At 36.3% G+C, this 23,229-nt stretch overlaps 1 protein-coding gene across 11 annotated transcripts in view; it reads left to right on the plus strand.

Moving 5' to 3' along the window:
* The first annotated feature begins 4,461 nt into the window (after nt 1–4,461).
* LOC115986797 (pantothenate kinase 1-like) overlaps nt 4,462–23,229 on the plus strand; it is a 28,679-nt gene continuing 9,911 nt past the window's right edge. For 4 of the 11 annotated variants that reach the window (XM_031110111.1, XM_031110113.1, XM_031110112.1 and 1 more), the window contains exons 1-6: nt 4,463–4,736; nt 5,882–6,001; nt 6,122–6,216; nt 6,315–6,408; nt 6,587–6,636; nt 6,889–6,925. In XM_031110111.1, coding sequence (XP_030965971.1) covers nt 5,909–6,001; nt 6,122–6,216; nt 6,315–6,408; nt 6,587–6,636; nt 6,889–6,925 — 369 coding nt within the window. In that variant the 5' untranslated portion in view covers nt 4,463–4,736; nt 5,882–5,908. Of the gene's footprint in view, nt 4,737–5,881; nt 6,002–6,121; nt 6,217–6,314; nt 6,409–6,586; nt 6,637–6,888; nt 6,926–9,474; nt 10,387–23,229 lie in introns of those variants that run through there. The other 7 variants (XR_004090885.1, XM_031110114.1, XM_031110115.1 and 4 more) reach the window with 5 other exon arrangements.

Genomic DNA, 23,229 nt, shown 5'->3' on the forward strand with positions numbered 1-23,229 from the left:
TTGGTGGACGGTGATTTGAGAGTGTAGATCAGGTTCGTGTGGCGTGGCGTGGCGTGGCTTGATGCTCCGGCCTAGGTTTCGTCGGAGAGGGAGGCAGTGACGTGGAGTAGAGAGAGAGAGAGAGAGAGAGAGAGAGAGAGAGAGAGAGAGAGCAAAGAAATGAAGTGAGAGAGAGAGCAGATACATTTCAGTGAAGGAATAAGGAGACAGAGGGAAGAAAAAGGAATGAGGAGACAGAGGCAGTGGGCCCAGCGAGAATAAAAAGTAATATAAATTATAGTAAAGGTAAATAGTACGCTCTCAAATTTGAGAGCGTACTGTAGCATGTTCTAAAAAAAATGGCATGTATAGAACACCTGATGAAGCTCATATTTTGGAGTTTGATGTGTCAAATGCCAAATATTATAGCATTTAACACATTTAGCACACCTGATGAGAGTGCTCTCATAATGTCATCACTTACATTTTTTGTTTCTTAGTTTTCTTCTGTGAGCTAGTTAAACATTGGTGTGGAACGAAAACAAATGACACCAGAGTGTCCCATGATCAAAAGAATAACTTAATAAAAAACCTTAGCATTTTTAATTCATTTTCTAAATTAATTCTAGAATTATCACAAAACATTACCCGACAAGTTATATACCATTGAAAATTTTTATGTCTCTAGTTTGCAATGCATCTAAATGTGTGCAATTTAAAATATCTAGAAGAAGCTAGTTATGGTCATTTTACTATAGATTATCAGGACTAATTAAATGCACTCAAGAAATAGTGATGGATTCTATTACATGGAATCGCCACTTGTAAATGGAAATATTAAGAACCACGTTACATATTTCTTTGTTTACAAAATACTATATCAATTACAAGAAAATATGTTACAAGCTCTTTATGACCTATTGACAATCTCCGAGGATGAAAGTTACATAGAATAGACTACATAGCTTATAGTCCCAAATTTAAGTTAGGAGGTGTTAAGCACCCCCTAGCACTATTTAAAGATTTGTCTCTTAATGCATATTGTCCAATAACAATTCACCATACACTTATCAAATGAAATTACAACGAGCAATTACTCAAAATATACATTTTCAATGCTCACCATGTGTTAAAAAATAATTTAAAACCAACTATTATAAAATTATATTTGAGGTTAAAACCTACATCGTATATAGATTAAACCTACATGTGTCACAATTTAGGGATTCAAGTGAGGGAGATTGTGATGCATTTGATTGATTGAATATTATTCGAGTGTATGTTGTGGGATGTGTGCTTGAGTACCCACATTAGGCATATATATATATATATATATATATATATATATATTGGGGTGATCTTAGTTTTTTTAACTACATTAGATTTTAATTGTGACTAAACTAGTCATTTTGAGATATAGCACATATGTGACTAGAGTTTTGTTTTGTTTTTTTTTTTTTTGGGTCATTAATTAAACATACAATCTTTGTCTTAGGCAAATACATGTTTTCCACATATGGAGCCAAATGATGATTCAGATGATTATAGGTCCAAACTCGATGAAGGCACCTACACAGTGTGAAAGGAAGAAAGTCTAAAACAGAAGCTTCTGTTTCCAAGGTTTCATTTTGGGCGAACTAAAATATTGGGCCCAATATGACAGATAGAACATGTCGTATTTCGGTGGCCTGCTCAGCCCATCCCTCACGAAATCCATCAAATATTTCTCTTTTCTTTCTTTCTTTATTTTTTTTCCCCGTGACAAAAAGAGTTCTCTTTTACCAAATCTATTGAGTCTATCTTGATGACTACTAAAGATAAAAAAAAGTAAAAGAGAAACGGGCCCTGGCCCTGGGAGAAACCCTCCTCCCTAACATTTTGGGAGTGCTCGTTAGTTTTTTTTTTTTTTTTATTTGAGGGAAGTAAAAGGGGACTCGTGTGTAGCAGTTATTGTCCCACATCCCACAGTACAGTTGGGTAAACTCATGGGTACCACCAGCTCGAACTGGAACTTGAAAACTCCGAACCCACACATACTCCAGGTTCTATTGGTTTCTAGGACTTCCAAAAATTATAATTACAGTCCTCGTGAGAACTCAAATCTAAGATGTGGTGAAACCCTCAACAGTCACCTACCAGTTCTACCATACCTACTGGTGGTAATGCTCGTTAGTTGTTACTATAAAGGAATGTCCAAATACATGCAAAGCAAGCTGTATGACCCTAACATTTTGGAAGTGCTAGTTAGTTGTTAGCTTTTCTTCATTTATTTCTTAATTCAATCCTTAGATCTTTCCAATTACAAATAAAATGTATTTTGTCAAAGCATATACCAACACATGAAAAATATGGCCCTAACAAAGAAAATTGCTTTAAGGAAAAAGAAATAGCTTACTCGACTTAATCTTCCAGAAAATAAACAATCCTTTCATAGGATCAGGTTAATTAGCTGGTCCTCCAAATCAATGAGTATATTTTCATTAAAAAAAAAAATGAATAAGTATAATGTAATCACCAAAAACATAAACTCTTGCAGCACTCTATCTATATGTTGTACATTCACTCATTCACATTTTTAAAGCCTTTTGACATGATGGAAAATAAAATAAAATTCTTCACATTCATATTAAACATTTTTTTTTCCTTGGGCATGAATCACGCCAGTTGACAGCAAATGATTCGTGACAAAGGTGGCATGGTCTCAAGGGAAGTCCAAATTTGATCTGCCGCTGTAAAACCGTACTTAGGAATATTTGCCTGCCTATTTTCAAATTCATGTATGTATTGAATGTTAGTTTAAGAACAATTTATTTAGGGTTTTTTTTTTTTTTTTTGATGAAAACTTTAGGAACAATTTATTTAATTTTTTGTTGAAAACTTTTTGCTCAAAATATTATAGATAAATGTTAAAAGCTAAATAAAATAAAGTGATATACATATTTTTGAAAGTATTATAGTAAGATAAAAGTAAAGCGAAATCCGTAATAGACAAAAAGCACCTTTGTAAAAAAAATCGCAAACAGTTACTTTCCCTAACATTTTTGACAAAAAAGTTATTCCGACTACTAGTTAAGTTTGAATGGGATCTTTGTAAGACTCGCAAATAATACATAATTTAAGCAATAAGCCAGCTGATAACTGCTAGCTCCTAAACACACATTAATGATTCATGCAAGGGATAGAGACAAATTGCTTTCTTGCATAAATTCAATATCCAATTAATCTAGCCCCTAGGAAGTGCCACGGCACACATGCTACTCGTACGAACACCAAAAACAAAGTCATGAGTCACATTTATACAAAAACAATAATTAATTAAGAACAAAATTGCCAAAGACTCTGATAATCATTCTCCCTTAATTTCTTTATACTTTTTTTTTTTTTTTTAAACTTTCCTATTCTTAGAATCCCACCTTCTTTTTCTCCACTATCTAACTAAATAATAATATTAAAAAAGAAAAAAAAATATTAAACGGTTTTTTTTTAAAATTTAATTTTTTTTAATAAACAATTCAAAAAAACTGCTGTTATACAATCAAGTATAATCAATCGACACATTCAATTCATCCGGTAAAGCAGACAAAAACATCCAAACGCAGCCATAATGTCACAAAAAACAGAACCACATAACACAGGTTTTGTTCAAGAATTTTTTTGTTTATTTATATAAAATTTTAATCATGAAATGAAACTCTTTGAAACGGAGAACATCCTATGTTGTAAGAGTCATCACCGACTCTAACAGGAGATCGATGTTTTATATGTTCTTGAAGTAACTTGCAAATGTGCCATACTGTGTGTTTGCATATATTTAGGATGACTATGAATTAAGACAAAGATAACATCTCACTTTAGCTTTGGATTTTAATTCTCATACATCCACTATTTTTCATTTCTTTTTTCACATTTACTTTTATATGTTAAAATAAGGACATTATATATATATATATATGTGGTTGGGTTCAAGTTACATTTGATGTAACTCTAAACAATGTTACACCGTCCAATAACATGTTATTGAATTAATATTTTGAAAATCCAACCGTTGAATTATATGTTCTATATGTCACTACAAAAAACGCGAGCTGTAGCTGCTTTTTTTTAAACAGCGTTTAAAAAAATGCGGCTATAAGGGTACTTTTGAGCCGCATTTGGAAAAAACGCAGCTACACCAGCCGCGTTTAGCGAACGCAGTCCAAAGATCAGCTCTGAGCTGCGTTTTTTGATGTTTGAGCTGCGTTTTTGTGGGTTGGACTTAGGCCACATTTTAAAAACGCGGCTATAGACCAATCCTTTTTTTTTTTTAAAAAAAATATATTTCCTAAAGCCGCGTTTAAGAAACACGGCCTAAGTCCTACCTAGTGCTGCATTTTTTATAAATGCGGCTACAACTATATACCTAAGCCGCGTTTTATATAAACGCAGTTTAAAGCATGTCTGTAGCTGCGTTTGTTTAAACACGGCTACAGGTTTGATATAAATTAAAGAAAAAAAAAAAAAAACCCCTAAACTACTCTCTGATCTCTAGCCCGATCTCTCACCTTCTCCCTCTCTCTCTCCCTTGAACTCCCAAACCCTCACCTTCAACCCACCCCTCTCTGATCTCATTTTTGAGCTATGGAAAATTTTGTGATCCATAGCTCAACCCTTCCTACTCTCTTTCACCACCGATCCTTGTGCCTCTTACGCCACTGATCAAGCTCGATGTGCCGCCACTGACGAAGTCTGTCCTGCCGCCGATCTACTAACTATTCAAGGTATATCTCTCTCAATGTTTCCTTCTCTTCTCTCTCACTCTGGTCGATGGTTTTAGGGTGGTCTGTGATGGTGGGGTTGATCTGGGTTTTTGACGGTTTGTGGTGTGGGTTGATCTAGGTTGTGTGGTGGTCTTTGATGTGGTTTGGTGGTGTGGGTGTGGGGTTTTGATTTGTGTGGGAGTGGGTTTTAGGTTGGTGGGTTGCGGTGGGTCTGGGTCGTGGTGGGTTGTGGTGGCATGGGGGTTTTGGTTGTGGAGGTGCAGTGATGGCATAGGGCCGTAGTTGTGCCTGGGTTCCGATGGGTTTGGGTTGGATTTTTGGAATGGGTTTGATTTTGGGTGGGTTCTGATGATGTTGCCGTGGTGGTAGGGTGGGTTGTTGCTGTGATGGTGTCTAGTGGTTGCGAGATCTGCGTGGGTCTGGTGGTTGCTGATTCGGCGTGATTCTGGTTGTGAGATCAGTGCTGGGTTTTGTTGGCTGTGTCTGGTGGTTCTCTTTATACTATAATCTTTAAAGCATTTTTGTTATGGGATTTGTTAAAGATTTTTTTTTTTTTTTTTTTATTTAAACTTTGAAAGTTGTATTTGATTAGATCTGTTTAGAATTTATTATTTGGTGGTTCTGCTTTGATTTTTACTTTATTGGATTGCTTGAGTTGGTTGGGATTTATGTGGATAAAATAATGGTAGTCAGTTTGTGTTATGAACTGTACTGAGAAAATTGAATTGGTATTCATTTTTGTGTCTTGAATGTTTAGGTGGGGTAGCTTGGTAGTGGATGCCAATTATGTCATGCCAATTAAATTGAAAGATGGAATAAAATTTTCATATTTTGGTTGAAGATCGTGCTTCTGAGAGATCGAAATGTTATTGCGTGGTTTTCATTGTTGCTTCCAAAACATTTGCATGAAAATGAACAAAAATAAATAATTTTTTTATGCTTTGTAGAAAAGTTACTTTTGTGCTCAAGATTTGCTGTTAGTAGTTATATCTTAATCCCATTGTAGCCGAATAAGTAATAACAATGATGATGCATGTGAAGAGAATACTTACTTACCAAAAGGTTCATTATTTGTTGTTCTTTTCCTCCATTACTTGGTGCTTCTTAAAATAGTTAACTAGATCTTTTACCATGTTTTTTAGTAGGCGATTTGCCATGAAGCTTTCATACACATGGAGGGTCAGAAAGAATTTGTGCAAATTGACCACAATGATTTGTTTCCTTATCTTCTTGTCAATATTGGATCTGGTGGTAGTATGATCAAGGTACCTTTGTCTTTTTTGTTTTTGTTTTTTCCTCTGCAGTTTATTAACTGATAATTGCCAAGCTAAACAATGGTAATAACTTTCTAAATTAATCTATGCTTTTGATTCGAGTTGTGGTAGGTTGATGGGGATGGGAAATTTCAGTGGGTTAGTGGGACAAATGTTGGTGGTGGTACTTACTGGGGCTTGGGAAGGCTGTTAACAAAATGCAAGAGGTCATTGTGATTTCTATTCAATTTTGTAGTGTTTTTATGTCTCCATTTGTGTCTAAAGTTTTTGATGAAGTTCTTGCATTACTTAATTCCATTTTCAGTTTTGATGAGTTGCTAGAGCTGAGTCAAAGGGGAGATAATAGGACCATAGACATGCTTGTTGGAGATATTTACAGTGGTATGGATTACTCTAAGGTATATGTTAATCTTAATTTCCATTCCTTCTATTCTGGGATATATAATCTGTACGTGCCATAGAAAATCCTTAGGTTCTTTGAATTGATCTAGATATTTATTTATAGATTATATTAGCCAGAGTTTTTTTTTTTTAATAATCCATTACTAAGTATTTTCCAACCTTAAATCTTTATAGATTGGTCTCTCTGCATCAACTATTGCTTCTAGTTTTGGCAAGGCTATAAGGTATATTACTAACCATTATATCTTGGTACTTTTTACATTTTCAGTTTTTTAAAATTTTTAACAATATATTAGTTTTCTTGTTTATCTGTCTCTCTCTATTGAGTAATCTATGGTATCAAAGTGTGTTTTTTTGCATGTAAACAAGAGAGCTATCATGTGTAGAAGAGCTGTAAGAGTAAATTCACAATTAAAATCCCATAAGAGATTTGCAAATGCATTTCTAACATACTGCCAATTGGTTGATAATGCCAGGTTATATTGCACGAATGCTTTGGAAGGCCCACCTAAGGTACACCTAGCATACCTCCTCTTTCTTTGTGTAGTGACAAGAACCTTAGTTAAAGCCAAAGCTTCTTGTCTTTATGCAGCCTACAAGCTTTAGACAGTAAGAGCCTAAAGATATGGAATGTTGCATATGTAGTTGAATTAGTTTATTAAAACTTCTATTGAAAACCTTTATTTATATATAGAATTAAAAAATCAAGCATCATGTTGACATCAAAGATATGTTTGCGAAAAAAGAGAGATCTGTGCTATAGAATATTGTTTATTCCATAATGCGAAACTTTGTCTTCTTCTAGTAGTATAGAGCAATTGAATATATGCTTATTTTTTTCTTACAAAGTGTGGATGGTTTCACGTAAGGAAGGGATGGTGCCAGCCTTTTTGATGGGGATGCCAAATAGTTCAGTGTCTTTTTGAGTTGAGGCATTTGTAGGGCAGTTTTATGTAGAAAGTGAGAAAGGGGTGCCTTTGCCACATGCCTTTTTTCCTTGCTCATCAGTTTGTAGATATGCAGGCTTGTAGAAAGTGAGAAAGTGAGAAAGTGGGTAGTCTGTTTTTCAACTGTCAATAATTAGGAAATTACATTTTCTTGTGGGTGACCTTCTTATGGTGGTGTTGTTGAAGAGGTTTTGTTTGCATTCTGATTATGGAGTTGTATACTTTAATTTTGAAAATTATTATCAATACTAGCATTATCAATTTAACTAGGAACAATATTAAGGCAAAGTTAGTCATTGTAGTGAAGGTGGATGCAGTTAGTAATGGTTGATGTATAATATGTTTCTGTGGTTGGCTTGGTTGTAGAGGTTTGCCATATTAAAAAATTTTATATAGATGGAGTTTAGATGGGAGATAAAGCAAATAGTTGATGATACTGTGTGGATGTTAGCTTTATTTTTTTTCATGTTTAATTTAATTTTAAGTTTTAGTATATTTTATTATTTTTGAATGGTAAAAAATTTAGGTTCATGTTTGGAAGTGTTGGTTGGGATGTAATAAGTTTTGAAAGCAGGGAGTTGTGAAGGTGATTCACTTGTATATATAGCAGGAAGTTGTGATAGCAGGGGAAAAAAATTTAAAAAAAAAAACATGCAGCCGCGTTTAAAGCGCAGCTCAAACCGGTCCAGTAGCCGCGTCTTTAAAAACACGGCTACAGGACAGCTTTGAGCTGCGTTTTAAACGCAGCTATAAACTCTTATTCAGCGACATTGGAACAACCTGAAGCCGCATTTTTAAAACGCGGCTATAGGTCCGAAGCCTTAGCCGCGTTGCCAAACGCAGCTCAAAGCTGTCCTGTAGCCGCGTTTCTCAGAAACACGGCTATAGGTCAGGGTCTATTGCTGCGTTTCTCAGAACGCAGCTACAGGACTGAATCCTATAGCCGCAGTTAGAAAACGCGGCTAGAGGGCAGACCTTTAGCTGCGGTTACAAAAACACGGCTATAGGCTTTGTGCTGCGCTGTTTGAACCGCGTTTGCAAACGCAACTATAGGAAATGCGGCTCTATCCTATAGCCGCGTTTTTGGGGTCTATAGCTGCGTTTTTTAAACGCGACTATAGACCCTTTTTTTTTGTAGTGTGTTTTTAACATACATGCCAATTTTTATATCAATCGGATGTTATTTACTATTTAATCTATAAACTCATCTTTTATATATTATTTTAAACTACAAAAACTTGTATTTTAACAATTGATTGATGACATGACTACTAATCTTTGATCATCTTAAAATTTTGTAAGCATGAAGAATATACAAAGATAATATAATCTAATGGTAAATTTGTCAATATTTGCATCCAATTAAAAAGTATTGAATAGTGTAACATTACTTAAAGTTACATCAAGTGTAACTTGAACTGAACTTATCTATATATATATAGGGTTGAATTCAAGTTATATCTAGTGTAACTTTAAGTAATGTTACACCACTCAATAACTTGTTATAGAATTTATATTTTGAAAATACCACCATTGAATTACATGTTCTATATGTACTTAACATTTATGCCAATTTTTATGTTAATTGGATGTCATTTACCATTCGATCCTAAACTCATTTTTTATGCATTATTTTAAAGTACAAAAACTTGAATTTAAATAATTGATTGTTGACATAGCTATTAATCTTTGAACATCTTGAAATTTTGCAAGCTTGGAGAATATACAAAGATAATGTAATCTAACGGTGGATTCGTCAAAATTTACATCCAATTAAAAAATATTGAGTGGTATAATATTACTTCAAGTTACACTAGGTGTAACTTGAACCCAACTCATATATATATATATATATATATATTTCCGTAACAATTATGAATATGTATATGAGATAATAATGTAAACTAGTATGATTGAATTTTTTTCCTTTAGCAATTATTGTGTTTTTAAGTTTCGATGTGTGAACTAGGAACAACGAGTATTGTAGGCATATCATCATGGATGAGTTGTTTTTTTTTACTTTGTATTTTTGACATTTGCATGCTATGTACATGTAGAAGTGACAAATTCTCTTTACGACCTATAACATCTATAAAAGCATTCACTCATTCACAGACCTCTCATTCCAACTCTACCTTTGCGTAAACTTTGTTCCAAATGGCCAATTCAACTCCACTTCTCTTCCAGCCCAACTTGGCCGAGTCAGAAAGCAGCCCTCCACCTCTAGAGAAACACCATCCATCCCTTGATTCCACCATTGAAAGGTGTATAGGAGATTTTGGGTGGGCCCAATTTTTCCAAACCATACTTGTATCCTTTGCATGGCTATTTGATGGACAACAAACATTCATTAGTGTCTTCACTGACCAATACCCAACATGGCACTGTACTGCTCATCAACTTGGTTGCAACTCATTCTCCAACATTTGCTATCATCCAAAGAATTCATGGGCATGGGAGTGGCCTTCCTATACATAAATCATATCAGAATGGAACTTAGAGTGTTCTTGTTCCATTATCACTAGGTTACCTGCATCATCTTTCTTCATGGGTTGCCTAGTGGGTGGACTCATTCTTGCCACACTTGCTGATTCCTCACTTGGTCGCAAAAACATGCTCTCTTTCATGCTTAACCGTACATGAAAGAGATATATATAAAAACAACTACTCACTAATACATATTTTTCAATTGCTAGTGAGTTAATTATTTTTTATTGATATGTCTCACACTTATTAGATTTAATTCAGCTGACATGGTATCCATAAAAAATACCTTCTCTTCTAGGAGTGCACTTCTACTAAAGGTTCCACATATAATTACAAGAAACAAAAGATGTACAATATCTTATAAAATAAAATAAAAAATAGACACTGCATATATTTCTAGTTGACTTGAGTTGCTACCTTCCACTTTTTGCTGACCGGTCCGACACTCTGTTTGCCTCACCATAGGTATGATGTAGATGGACCATCTAGGCCTGTTTAGTAGTATGTTTTAAGTATTGTTGTTTAAAATAATGTAAAAATTAAGGTTTATAAAGTGTTATGAAAATACGTGTTTATAAATATTTATAATGCAAAAAATGTGTTTGATACCATGTTTCAAACAAAATATTTTAAAATCTAAAAAAATATAATTGTGTGTTTGGTATGTATATGTATTTTTTTTTAAGTGGTAACTTTCTAACAAGCACAATTATTTTACTAATATTTATTAGAGTACAAGTGAGAGAGAACGGAGGAAAAGAGAGAATAAAAAAAGAAAAAGATGAGGTGTGCATGAGAGGGGGAGAGAGAGATGTTGTTATGTTAAATCTTATCAAATGGGTCTCGTACTTTCCTAAATATTTACAAAAGTGAGTAATCTTATTTTAAAACTAAAAACTAGTAAAAGAAATTTTCTAAATTCAGTGTTTAAACACCCTAAAATAAAAAACGTAATTCAAACACTCTAAAATGAAATCCCTTACCAAACACTTTTTTTTTTTTTTTTTTGACCCAAAATTTTCAATGTTTAAATATTAAAAACGTTTGTTTTGAACTACCTTACCAAAAGCCCTGCTCCCTTGCCAAAGAATCCTAAAATCACAAATTAAGAAGCCAATTCTTACCTTCTTTCCACCAGTCTAACTAAAAAAAAAAAAAAATAAATAAAAAAAGGAAAAGGGTGTAGAGAACAAGCTAACAGGCAACAGTAACAGCTCGTAGATTAAACGTTTTTGGTTTTTGTTTTGAATAAAAAATACCAAAAATGTGCGTTTGTGCAATCAAGTATAATCAATCGATATGTTCATTCGGCAAAGGGGACAAAAACTTCCAAAAGCAGCCATGATGTGACAGAAAAACAGAACATAACACAGGTTTTATTCAAAAATTTATTTGTTTATCACTAAAAAATTTAAAAATTATATAGTTGTTATTTAAGAAAATTGAAACTTTAAAAAATTATATATGAAGAAATTGAGGAACTACAAATCAATCCTGTGTAAGTCTCTTTCATATATAATTTTTTTAAGTTCGTGTCTAAAGTGTAAACAGCAATAAATAAATATATATATATATATATATATGGAAAGAGAATTTCGAACTATAATGTCTGTTTTTTATTATTGCCTTTTATCATTAAATAAAAAAACTAATTGATTTTCGGTATAGGTGGGGATAGAACTCTATATTTCTTATTCGACAATTAGAAACTTTATCAATTAAGTTAATTGAAACTCAAGATAACAACAAATCTTTGAATTCCGTTTGTTTCCACAAGATGTAGTGCTTCCTACTAATTAAAGAAGTTTACTGAAGTAACTGAACTAGAATTAGTTCATTTGTAAAAATAAATAAGAATATTTACTTACCTATGAGTTACAATCCTATTTTTTCTTTGTCCAAAAAAAAAAAAAATAATAATAAATACATGGATCCTACAATGGTTATATAATTGAACAACATCAAATCAAAACCTAGAGCAATATATGGTCTGAAAGTACCTGTACAGCACAAGGGTCTCCAGGCCCATTTAGGCCACAAACTTCAATCCTACAATGCGGCCCATGGTTCCAACCCTTTTGTTCGAAGCTACGCCTTAAGCCTGCTAAGGCCATGGGCCCAGGATCCATGCCACTATGTTCAACCCAAGGCCCGTTGGCCATGCGATCTTGAACTGTACACTTCACGGTTCATAGTCAAAGACTTGCCCAGCCAGCACATCCTAACCGAGAATGTGATTGCTCGGGGATGCTATGTCTCAGTTGCCCAGTATTGCCCTAGGAAATATCGCTGCCGAACGTCCCCCTTGAGGTGGGAACTAGTTCCAAAGCCACTACTCCCACTCCTAGCTAAACACCCACTTAAAGGCAATGGAATAGGACCTCCATGCCCACTAACAATAAAAAATAATCATAACCCCTCCACTAATCTTGAGCTATAAATAAGAGATGAGAATGAGGAAGAGGGAGGTTGGCAATTCTTGAGAGAACATTGAGAGAAAAGAGCAGTTACTCTAAGACAAAAAGTGACTCTGTGAGGTAGAGAGAAGGGTTCGAGTAACAGGGGTGTACTCAGGCTGCTGAGTATAGAACCACCCACAGTAGGAAACCCAAAAGCCCACAAAACAAATAGGTTGTAAGCCCAAGTAGAGGTTAGGCCCAATAGCCATACGCTTGGTGCCCATAATTGGCACCATCTGTGGGGATCTCCTACAAAGTTGTGGTTCGACTGAGATTCACGCCCAGGAAATGTCTGATAGACGTTCAGGGAGTTATGTTGAAAGGGGCTATGGGGGGTCTTCTCAGGGATCCACTTGGTGGGAAAGAAGGTAGAAGAGATGCAAAGCTAGGGAGTATGAGGAAAGGCAATCCAGCCTTGGCAAAAGATCATTCCAAACGTACGGAACAATGTCCAGCACTTCAAGGCGTAATCGCTTCAACAGAAGGGATGGAGAGCTTGAGTAAAGGGATAAGGAACTTGAACGTCTTCGTAGGTTGAGGGATTTGGAGTTGCAAGCAAAAGGCAGGCGTCACAGAAGGGACCACAATGACTGAGGAGAAAGATCGGCTAGTGTGAAGGATCACCGTGGAACAAGGTCCCATCAATCCAGGTCTCATCGACACTGGGATCGCTCACGGGAATATGAAGACCGGGATTCGATTTCCCCAGAGGAGAGGCGACCCCGGAATAAGGCCATGGACGCTATAAGCCGCACATTACACCGAGCTGCCCGATCATCATTCTCTAGGGACATTGAAAGGGCACCTATGCCGAGCAGGTTTACACAGCCGCCATTTAATTCCTATGACAAAAAGACAGACCCGGTGGAGCATGTAAGTCATTATATTCAAATGATGTCTTTGCACACTCATAATGATGCACTGATGTGCAAAGTTTTTCCCTCAAGCCTAGGTCCCAGTGCTTTGAGGTGGTTCAATGAGTTAAGGAAAGGCTTGATTCACAGTTTTTTTGAATTAATTCAAGAGATTGGTGTCTAGTTCATGACCTGCAGCCTAGTTTCGCAGCCCGTTGACGCGTTGCTCTCAATGAGAATGGGGGCTGGAGAAACCTTCCACGATTACGCTAGTCGGTACTGGGAGCTGTACAATGAGATCAGCGGGGGTAGTGAAAAAATTGCGGTGAGTACCTTTCGAATGGGGTTGCTAAAGGAATTCGAACTACGGGACTCATTGACAAGGAGGCCTCCCGAGGATATGAGGCAGTTGATGAGGCATATCGAAGAGTATAAACGATTGGAAGATGATCGATTGCAGAGCAAGGGCAAGGCCCCGACCATAAATCATCCTCGGCATATCAGTTTACAATCCAGGCCTCGGAAGGATTTGAGGATTGAAGAGTCGAGGCCACAAATGGGGGAAGTGAATGTAGCCTTCAAGGAGCCGGTGCACAGGATTGTGGATCGAATCAAGAATGAGCCATACTTCTGGTGACCGAACAAGATGGGGAGCGACCCTTTAAGGAGAAATCAGAATTTGTACTGTACTTATCATAGGGACAAGGGGCACACCACCGAACAGTGTAGAGTGTTAAAAGATCATTTAGAGCAATTAGTGAAGGTGGGGTATTTGAAAGAGTTTGTGGTAGACCCTAGGAATTAGGAAGTCGGGTAGGGTGCTTGGCCTCGTGGGAATCCTTTCCCGCCCCTCTTGGGGTAATAGAAGTCATCCACGCTGCCCTGAAGGGCCCTCAGGTGTCAAAGGCAAGGGGGTGTTGGCTGTGGTATCGGCGGAAGGCAACACAGATGAGTAGCCCTTAGAGAAGAAATTGAAGTACACTCGAGAGCTCATTGCCTTCAATGATGATGATGATCTGGAAGGTACGATGATGTATCCCGACCTGTTCAAAAGGGTCGGCCTTAAGAATGAAGATCTCTACAGGTACGATACACCCTTGATGGGGTTTGGCGGTCGCATGGTGATCCCAGAAGGGCAGATCTGGCTTCCCGTAAGTATGGAAGGCAAGGAGATTGTTAGGTTCTAAGTTATTTGGAACTATTTTATTAGAACTTTATTTTGTAATGTTGGTAAACCATGATCAAAATAGGTTTAGACTTGTTTTAGACTTGCTTAAAGTGTGTTTATGTGTAAAATTGGAATAAAATGTACTGCAAAATTTATTGATTAAATTTGCTTGGCTCGATTGATTGAGAATTATACTCAACCTATCGAAAGTCGTGCAGATTGTTTTTCTATAGAATTTTCCAACTTAGCCCAAGCCCGTTTGACATGTAGGGTTTTATGTTTTCTCTTAAGTATAAAAGGGAAAACCCTAGCCACGTTTTAGGTTGCTCCTTATGCTGTGTGTGTGAATCTTTTGTGAGATTAAGAGGTATTTGCCTTCACACATACTTAGGGTTTCCTAGATTCAAGATTATGTCAAGAACTTGGTGATCATTTAGTTGCTGCATTCAAGAGTTTAAAGATATACAAGTGGGTGTGCTTGTGCTTGCTTGGAATTCAAGAAAGAAGTAGTCCGTGGACTCGGAGCTGTCACGTGGTCGTGGTAGTAAATTTCTTACTCAAGGTAGTAATAAGATGTTAGTGGTCTAAGTCGTTATTGTGTAAACTTCAATTCTTTCATAGTGAATTCAGTTTTTCTTGAGGATAGGTAGGTTAAATCCTCCCCAGGTTTTTACCCGTTTGGTTTCCTGAGTCATCATATCTTTGTGTTCTTTATTTTCTATACTTTACATTGATATGATTTATATGTGTTAACATAGATTTGATAATTTGACTAAGTAATCACTTGGCTAAATAACTAGGTTAATCTGGTTGTGTTTTAAGGGGTCTAAAAACAAACAAGTGGTATCAAAGCAGGTTGCTCTCTTGTTAAAGATCCTTTGATCTCTGAGTTGATCATTGACCTCGGTTGTCATGGAACACGGACACTCTCTTGTTATTCCACTTCACTTTGATGAGAATAACTATGCTTATTGGAAAGTAAGGATGAAAGCATTCTTGAAATCTATTGATGAGAGAGTTTGGAACTCCGTTGAATACGGATGAGAGAAGCCCACTACTCTTGTCAATGAGTGGCAAACTTCTCAAAAAGAAGCAGTCGCGTTCAATAGCAAAGCTATGAATGCTATCTGTAATGCTGTTTCTATGGAGGAATTTAAGAGAATTTCTAATGTTGAGGTTGCTCATACTACTTAGAATATCCTCCAGACTATGCATGAAGGCACAAAGACAGATTTATTAGGGATGTCTGATGATGAATCTTTTGATGAATTCTATGCTAAGCTTAATGATATTGTTAATTCTGCATATAATCCGGGTGAAATCTATAATCAACCTAAAATTGTTAAGAAGATTCTTAGATCTTTAACTGAGGATTTTAAACCCAAAGTGACTGCCATCACTGAAAGTAAAGATGTAGACTCCATCCCTGTTGATGAACTTGTAGGATTTCTTCAGTCCTATGAGTTGGACCTACCTAAGACTAGCAAATCCAAATCAATGGCTCTTAAGTCTGTTGATGATGTTGATATGAGTGGATTTAATGATGAGCTCTCTGCTACAGAGATTGCTTACCTTGCCAAGAACTTTAGAAACTTTCTTAGGAACAATAACAAAAGGGCAAGAGGTAAGAACACTGCTAAACCTAGAACTTTTAGGAGGAATGATCCCACTAAGGTTAATAACACTAAAAAACCTAAAGAAAAAGTAGGTCAACTCTCTAATAATTCTATGGGTGAACAATGTTTTGGGTGTCAAGGGTATTGTCATGTTAAATCTGAATGTCCTACATTCTTGAGGTCTAAGGGTAAGGCTATAGCTGTAACCCTTAGTGATGATGAAGTTTCTGATAATGAGTCTGGTAGTAATGAGGATGGAAACTTCATTGCTTTCACTGCTACTGTTGTAGTTGATGAAAGTGTTGCTGTTGAGGAGAACCCTTCTAATGGGGAACTCTCTGAGGATACAGATTTACAAGAAACCTACAATAAACTTTGCAAAGTTGTTGCAAAGGATGCTATGAGTGTTGATTTAGGCTTAAAGAGAATTACATCTCTTGAACTTGAAAAGAAAAATTTGCTTGTGAAACTGTTTGATGCTAATGAATTGTTGAATAATGTGAAGATTGAGAACATGCTTTTGCTTGATAAAGTTAAGAATTTGGAACTTGAATTATCTATTGCTAGAGAACAAACTGATAGGTCTGCAAGCTCCAAACTTGATCACATGCTGAGTATTCAAAAGTCTCCCTTTGACAAAACTGGCCTAAGTTTTGTAGAAAGCATCTTTGTGCCTGCACCCCATTCCACAAATTTTGTTCCTTCTTCTTCTTCCGAAACCCCTATGAGTGAGGTTGTCAAACCTTCTACGAGTGAGGCTGCTAAATCTGTAGAAGTTACACCTCCTAGGAAGATTAGAGTTGATCTTCAAGAGTCTAAACCTAAGGCTCATAACCCTCCTAAGGGCAAGTTGCATGATAAGCCTATTTGAGTTTGTCATTTTTGTGGAAAGTCTGGGTACATTCGTCCAAACTGTTTCAAGTTGCAAGCTGCTAAGTGAGCAAATAAACCAAAAGTACTTGTGCCTCAAGCACAAGATCCTATGATACTCATTGGTGAGTTGGTAAAGACTTTAAACCTTTATTCCAATCTTGGATTGCTCAGAATTCTAATGTGAGTAAGAACTCCAATGCTCGAGGTGCATCTAAAAAGTTTTGGATACAAAAGGCTCAATCTAATTGAGTCTCTCTAACATGGTCCTTGTACTTCATCGCTCTACTCTTTGTGACCATTGCTCTTTGTTATTTATTTATTTTTTTTTTGTTTTCTTTGTTTCTAGGATTTGCATTGCATAACATTCATGCATTTCATTCAAGGTTTTTTTTTTTTTTTTTTTTTTTTTTTTTTTTTTTAATATAAATTAAAAAAAACAAACAAAAAACAAAAAGGAAAAAGGAAGCAAAATGTGTTTTGCATTATTTTCTTGGATTTGAAATCAAGGTTGGCCAATTTATTTTTACATAACATATTTATGTACTTTGTTTAGCTTAGAAGAGCTTATTTATTGCATTTTACTAGTTAAAGTCTTGTAGTGCATGTTGTGTGGGACGATGTTTATAGTTTTTTATCACATGATCTTGATCTTGATGTCACATGCTTTTGAATGTCGAACTTGAACTTATTGAGAAATGAATAAATAACCATCTCACCACTGTTTACTAGCTAATCATGAACACCTTAGTGCATATTGTAAGATTCTGTGCTCGAGGAAGTGTAGCACATGCACAAAAAGAACATAAAGTGTAACCTCGGTTTAAATGCTAAAATTGGTGTGTACATTATTTGGCTTTAATAACTTCAAAATAAAATAAAATTGGTGTGTACATTATCCTGGCTATTATAAATAAGTTTCTGATCAAATAAAATTTGTGTGTACAATATGAGGAAAATCAAGAAACTTACATGATTGTGAGTTTTTATTCTAGGAGATGTGGGAGTTATATGATGTAACTCTTTAGGTGATAGTCTCTTTCAAATCTATTTGATGAATTTTGTAGAAATTGTGCTTGATTTCTATTTCCATATTACCTTACATGTATCTCAAGTCTTTGCTAGTTGCACACACTACACAAATTACTCTTTGTTAAACTTTGTACATGGTATTGTGTGTGATTTTGGTTTGGCCAACCAAGTTTGAAATTTCCTTGAATATTATGCAAAACATGTTTAATGTTTGAGAATTTAAGGAGAATTGATTAAAAATCTTAATTTTTGGAAGACTGGGTTCAATTCTTGTGTTTTTGAAAAGCATTTCATCTCATACTCATGCATTTTATTTCTAAAATTCATTGCTTTGAGGAGTTTCTGCATAAAATTGCTTTGTTTTTTCAAAACTTTTCTTTTTTCAAGAATTTGGATTAATCGAACTTGTTTTTTGACCGATCGAAATTGCGATTAAAAATTTTGGTCAGCCTTTGTCTGTTTCGATCGATGCTTGATTGCTAATGGATCAATTGAAGCATTTTCGATCAATTGAATATATTTTTCAATCAATCGAAAATCGTGATGAGAGTTTTTTTAAAACCTTTTGTTTTCACATGTTTTACAATATTTCAAACTTTTCCAAAACCTTTTCTCTCTCATTCGATCAATCAAGGCTACCAAAGTAATTTTTTTTTTCATTTTCCTCCAAAAGTTTTGCAAGGTTTTTCTCCTCTAAAGCTGGTAAGACCTTTTTACCCTTCCTTTTGCATTTATTTTCATGTTTCATGCATTAAATCATGCATTTTGGGGAAAATTTCGAACTAATGGATTTTTGGGATTTTTGATCATTCAAGCTGTTTTTCTTAAAATTGATTAATGGATTTTTGATATAAGATGCTATATAACTATTCTTGATGGTTTAATTTGATCAATTTGGTGTTTTGTGAGAAATTGAAAATTCTAGGGCTTGAATGTACCCATATTGGGGTTTTTGTTCAATTTGGTTTAAATTGATGAAATTGGCTAGTTAGATTGACTCATTTGATCATTATATTGTGTTATCTATCTTGTGTAATGATCACTTGGTCAATTTCTTTAAAAACTTGAACAAGTGGTTTTTCATTTTTTGAGGTTTTTGTTATAAACTCTATGCTTAAGCCAATTTTGTGATTTTAAACTTCAATTGAACTTATTCTCACTGCATTAGACCATGCATCATGACATTATACTGTTCATGCATCATATAGATTGTTATTTCTATATTTTTTTATGCTAACTTGCAATCTGCCCTTGGTTTTTTTTTTTTTTTTTTTTTTTTTTTTTTTTTTTTTCTTTTCTATGTGTCCTTCCTATCCTTAGCACTATGTCTTAGAAGGCTAGAGCCAATAGGAAAGCTTCCTCTTCATCTTCTCCTTCCTTTGAGAGTGAGCGTTTCCTGAGTGAGAAACACCTAGAGACTTTTGAGAAGCTAAACCTTAAGAGAAACATTTAGGCTGAGAGAAAGGTTTTGTTCGATGAGCTTGATTCTGCCATTAGGGCTAATTTTGAGCGTAAGGGCTAGCTACCATTGTTGGATTTTGATCATCCACCTCCAGCTACCCTAATTAGAGAGTTCTACTCGAACTTCTCTATCCACATCTATGATTCCAACACTTTAGTAAAGAGTTGGATACGAGGTGAAGAGTACACCATTACTCCTTCGATAGCGGCTGATGCTCTTAGGTTACCTGTGAGCATCCTGTCTACCCCTATAATGAGTCTCCACCTCTTGATGACATCATGTCATACATCACTGGGTCTTCTATCCAGTGGGGTTCTGATCCTCGGATCACTACTACTGAGCTCACTGAGACTCATTATCTCTTCTTTAGGATTGTCTGTCATTTCTTGTGGCCTATCTCTCATCTGCACACCATGCCTTTGGAGCGTTGTGCATTTTTGTACGCCCTTGTTACTGATGCTCCTATTAGTTTTCCTCATCTGTTTCTTCGTTTTGTGACTGAGGTTTATAAGAGTTCTTCTACTGCTCATGCTCTTTTCTTTCTTGTCTTTATCCATAGGATTTTGTTACATTTAGGGTTAGAGGATTTCCCCGCGTTTGAGCCCGTTCACATTATCGCTCCCATAGGTGCCACCTTTCTTAGGCAAAGGGCTGCTCAATTGAGAGCAAGCTCTAAACATCTTAGGGTTGAGCCTTCCGGTGTCGCATCCCCTCCTCCCACTTCTACAGGTAATACTTCGGCTAAGGCGTCTGTTGATCTTGCTGCTATTCCTCCACCGTCTACTTCAGATGATTCAGACATTCGACGTACGTTAGAGACTGTCATGACCGTTTAGGCGGCTCATGGTTAGCTTTTGGTGGACTTGCTTGATGAGATCTGTGTTTTATGAGCAGAGTTGGAGCATTTTAGACGATCACCTCTGCCACCTCCTTTTGATGATGGACTATGATTGCCCTTTGGCATTCCATCACAAAAAGGGGTAGTACATTTGTCGAGGGTTTTTGTAGTTAGGGGGAGATTTTTTGTATTTTGTGGAGCTTATGTAGCTATTAGATTGTATCTAGGTGCTTCATCATGTATTTACATTTTTTGGCTCATGATGTATTTTTTATTTTGTTTGGGCTATTCATGTTAGGGGGAGATTTTTTTTTTTTTTTTTTTTTTTCTCACATTGTTTATTGATTTATATTTATGAGTTATTCATGATATATGTCTTTATTTTGTGTTGTGTGTTATCGATAATTTATTTTTGATTTACTTGTATTTTCCACACATGCGTTTATGCGTTTGTTTAGTGTTTCAAGAAATATACAGGTTGATTCAGTCGTGCTGCTATCTACACTTGCAACTGATAGATAGTAGTTAGGTTGAATTTGTTGTAATGGGCAATATTTGTTATTATAGGCTGTTCTTTGTAAACTTTGAGCTTTTTGTTAAGTTTTTGTTTTGTCACGGCTTGCCAAAGGGGGAGTTTGTTAGGTTCGAAGTTATTAGGAACTAATGTATTAGAACTTCATTTTGTAATGTTGGCAAACCATGATCAAAATAGGTTTTAGTCTTGTTTAAGATTTGCTCAAAGTGTGTTTATATGTAAAGTTGGAATCGAGTGTACTGCACAATTTATTGGTTAAATTTGCCTGGCTCGATCAATCGAGAATTAAATTCGACCGATCGAAAGTCATGCAGATTTTTTTTTTTTCTGCAGAATTTTCCAACTCAGCCCAAGCCCGTTTGACATGTAGGGTTTTATGTTTTGTCTTAAGTATAAAAGGGAAAACCCTAACCACGTTTTAAGTTGCTCCTTCTGCTGTGTGTGTGAATATTTTGTGAGATCAAGAGGTATTTGCCTTCACACATACTTAGGGTTTCCAAGATTCAAGATTATGCCAAGAACTTGGTGATCATTCAGTTGCTGCATTCAAGAGCTTAAAGATACACAAGCGGGTGTGCTTGTGCTTGTTGGGAATTCAAGAAAGAAGTAGTCCATGGACTCAGAGCTGTCACGTGATCGTGGTAGTAAGTTTCCTACTCGAGGTAGCAATAGGATGTTAGTGGTTTAAGTTGCTATTATGTAAACTTCAATTCTTTCATAGTGAATTCGATTTACCTTGAGGATAGCTAGGTTAAATCCTCCCCAGGTTTTTATCGGCTTGGTTTCCTAGGTCATCATATCTTTGTATTCTTTATTTTCCGCACTTTACATTGATATGATTTATATGTATTATCCTGGATCTGATAATTTGACTAAGTAATCACTTGGCTAAATAACTAGGTTAATCTGGTTGTGTTTTAAGGGGTCTAAAAACAAACAGAGGTGATGGTAACGTTCGTAGTGGTTGCTTCCTTCTCCCTGTACACTGCGATCCTAGGAAGGCCCTGGATTCATGCCATGGGGGCTATACCGTCCACCTTGCATGTAAAGGTGAAGTTCTGCACCGAGTAGGAATTGTCGTAGTTAGGGGCAATCAGCAAGTAGCTAGACAGTACCTGGTGGCCACATTTAATTGAGGAATCAAGCAAAATGAGTCAACTGAGGATACTCCTTTATAGCAATTACAGGGTCCCTGAGGACTTGGTAAGAGTGAAGATATTGTTGGATGAGGACAAGAGTTTTTTGATTGGAGTAAGTGTGAAGGGCGAAGAGATGGTAGAGATGCTGCTGTTCCTTGTGCAGAATGTATACGTGTTTGCTTAGAGCCCATATGAGGTGCCCAGGGTGGACCCCGAGGTCATAGTTCACAAGCTCAACGTGGGTCCCTTGCATCCTCCCAAGAAGCAAAAGCCGAGGAGATCGGCTAAGGAGCACATTGATGCTGTCAAGCAAAAGGTCAAGAGATTAAAGGAAGCCAGGGCTATAAAAGATATTTTCTTCCCGGAGTGGCTTGTGAATACCATGGTATTAAAAAAGAAGAATGATGAATGGAGGGTTTGCATTGACTTCACCGACCTAAATCGAGCATGTCCAAAGGATCCATATCCTATGCCAAAGATTGATCAGCTGGTAGACGCCACCTATGAACACTCGAGGATGAGTTTTTTAGACGCATTTCAGGGCTATCATCAAATCGCCTTGGCCACCAAGGATCAAGAGAAGACAATGATTTCACTTGACACTAACTACCATTATACCGTAATGCCATTTAGTTTGAAAAATTTTGGGGCCATGTATCAACGGATGATGACAAGAATGTTCAAAGACAAAATCAGGCGTACTGTTGAGGTGTATATTGATGATATGGTGGTAAAACGCAAACGGGAAATATAGCACATCAATGATCTTAAAGTAGTGTTCGAAGTACTTCGGCGGCACAGGTTGCATCTCAATGTCGATAAGTGTGCTTTCGGAGTGGGGGCTGGTAAGTTCCTAGGATACTTGATCACTAACCAAGGAATAAAAGTCAATCATGACTAGATTGAAGCACTAAAACGCCTCAAACCACCGAGCAATCCAAAGGAAATCCAAGTACTGACTGGTATGTTAGCTGCCCTTAATTGGTTTATTTCCAAATTCGCTGACCGGTGCTATCCATTTTACTAGCTTTTGAAGAAGTGGAAGGAGTTCCAGTAGAGTGAGGAGTGCGACAAGGCTTTTCAAGAATTGAAAGAATATTTAATACGAGCACCAATGTTGACAACACCAGAACCTAGGGAGGATTTGCACCAAGGAGTGCAACAGCTAGTATACTACATCAGTAAAACCATAGTTGATGCTAAGGCAAGGTACTTGCCCTTGAAGAAGTTGGTGTTAGCACTAGTGCACGCCAAGCGGAAGCTACCCCATTACTTTCAAGCTCACACCATTAATGTATTGACCGAGTATCCTCTGCAGTCGCTATTGAAGAGGTCTGACTTCATGGGAAGGATAGCTAAGTGGGGAACTCGGTTGGGTTCTTTTGATATTAGGTACAGGCCAAGGAGCTC

This window comes from Quercus lobata, chromosome 4 (assembly GCF_001633185.2).
Source record: "Quercus lobata isolate SW786 chromosome 4, ValleyOak3.0 Primary Assembly, whole genome shotgun sequence".
Classification (NCBI taxonomy): domain Eukaryota; kingdom Viridiplantae; phylum Streptophyta; class Magnoliopsida; order Fagales; family Fagaceae; genus Quercus; species Quercus lobata.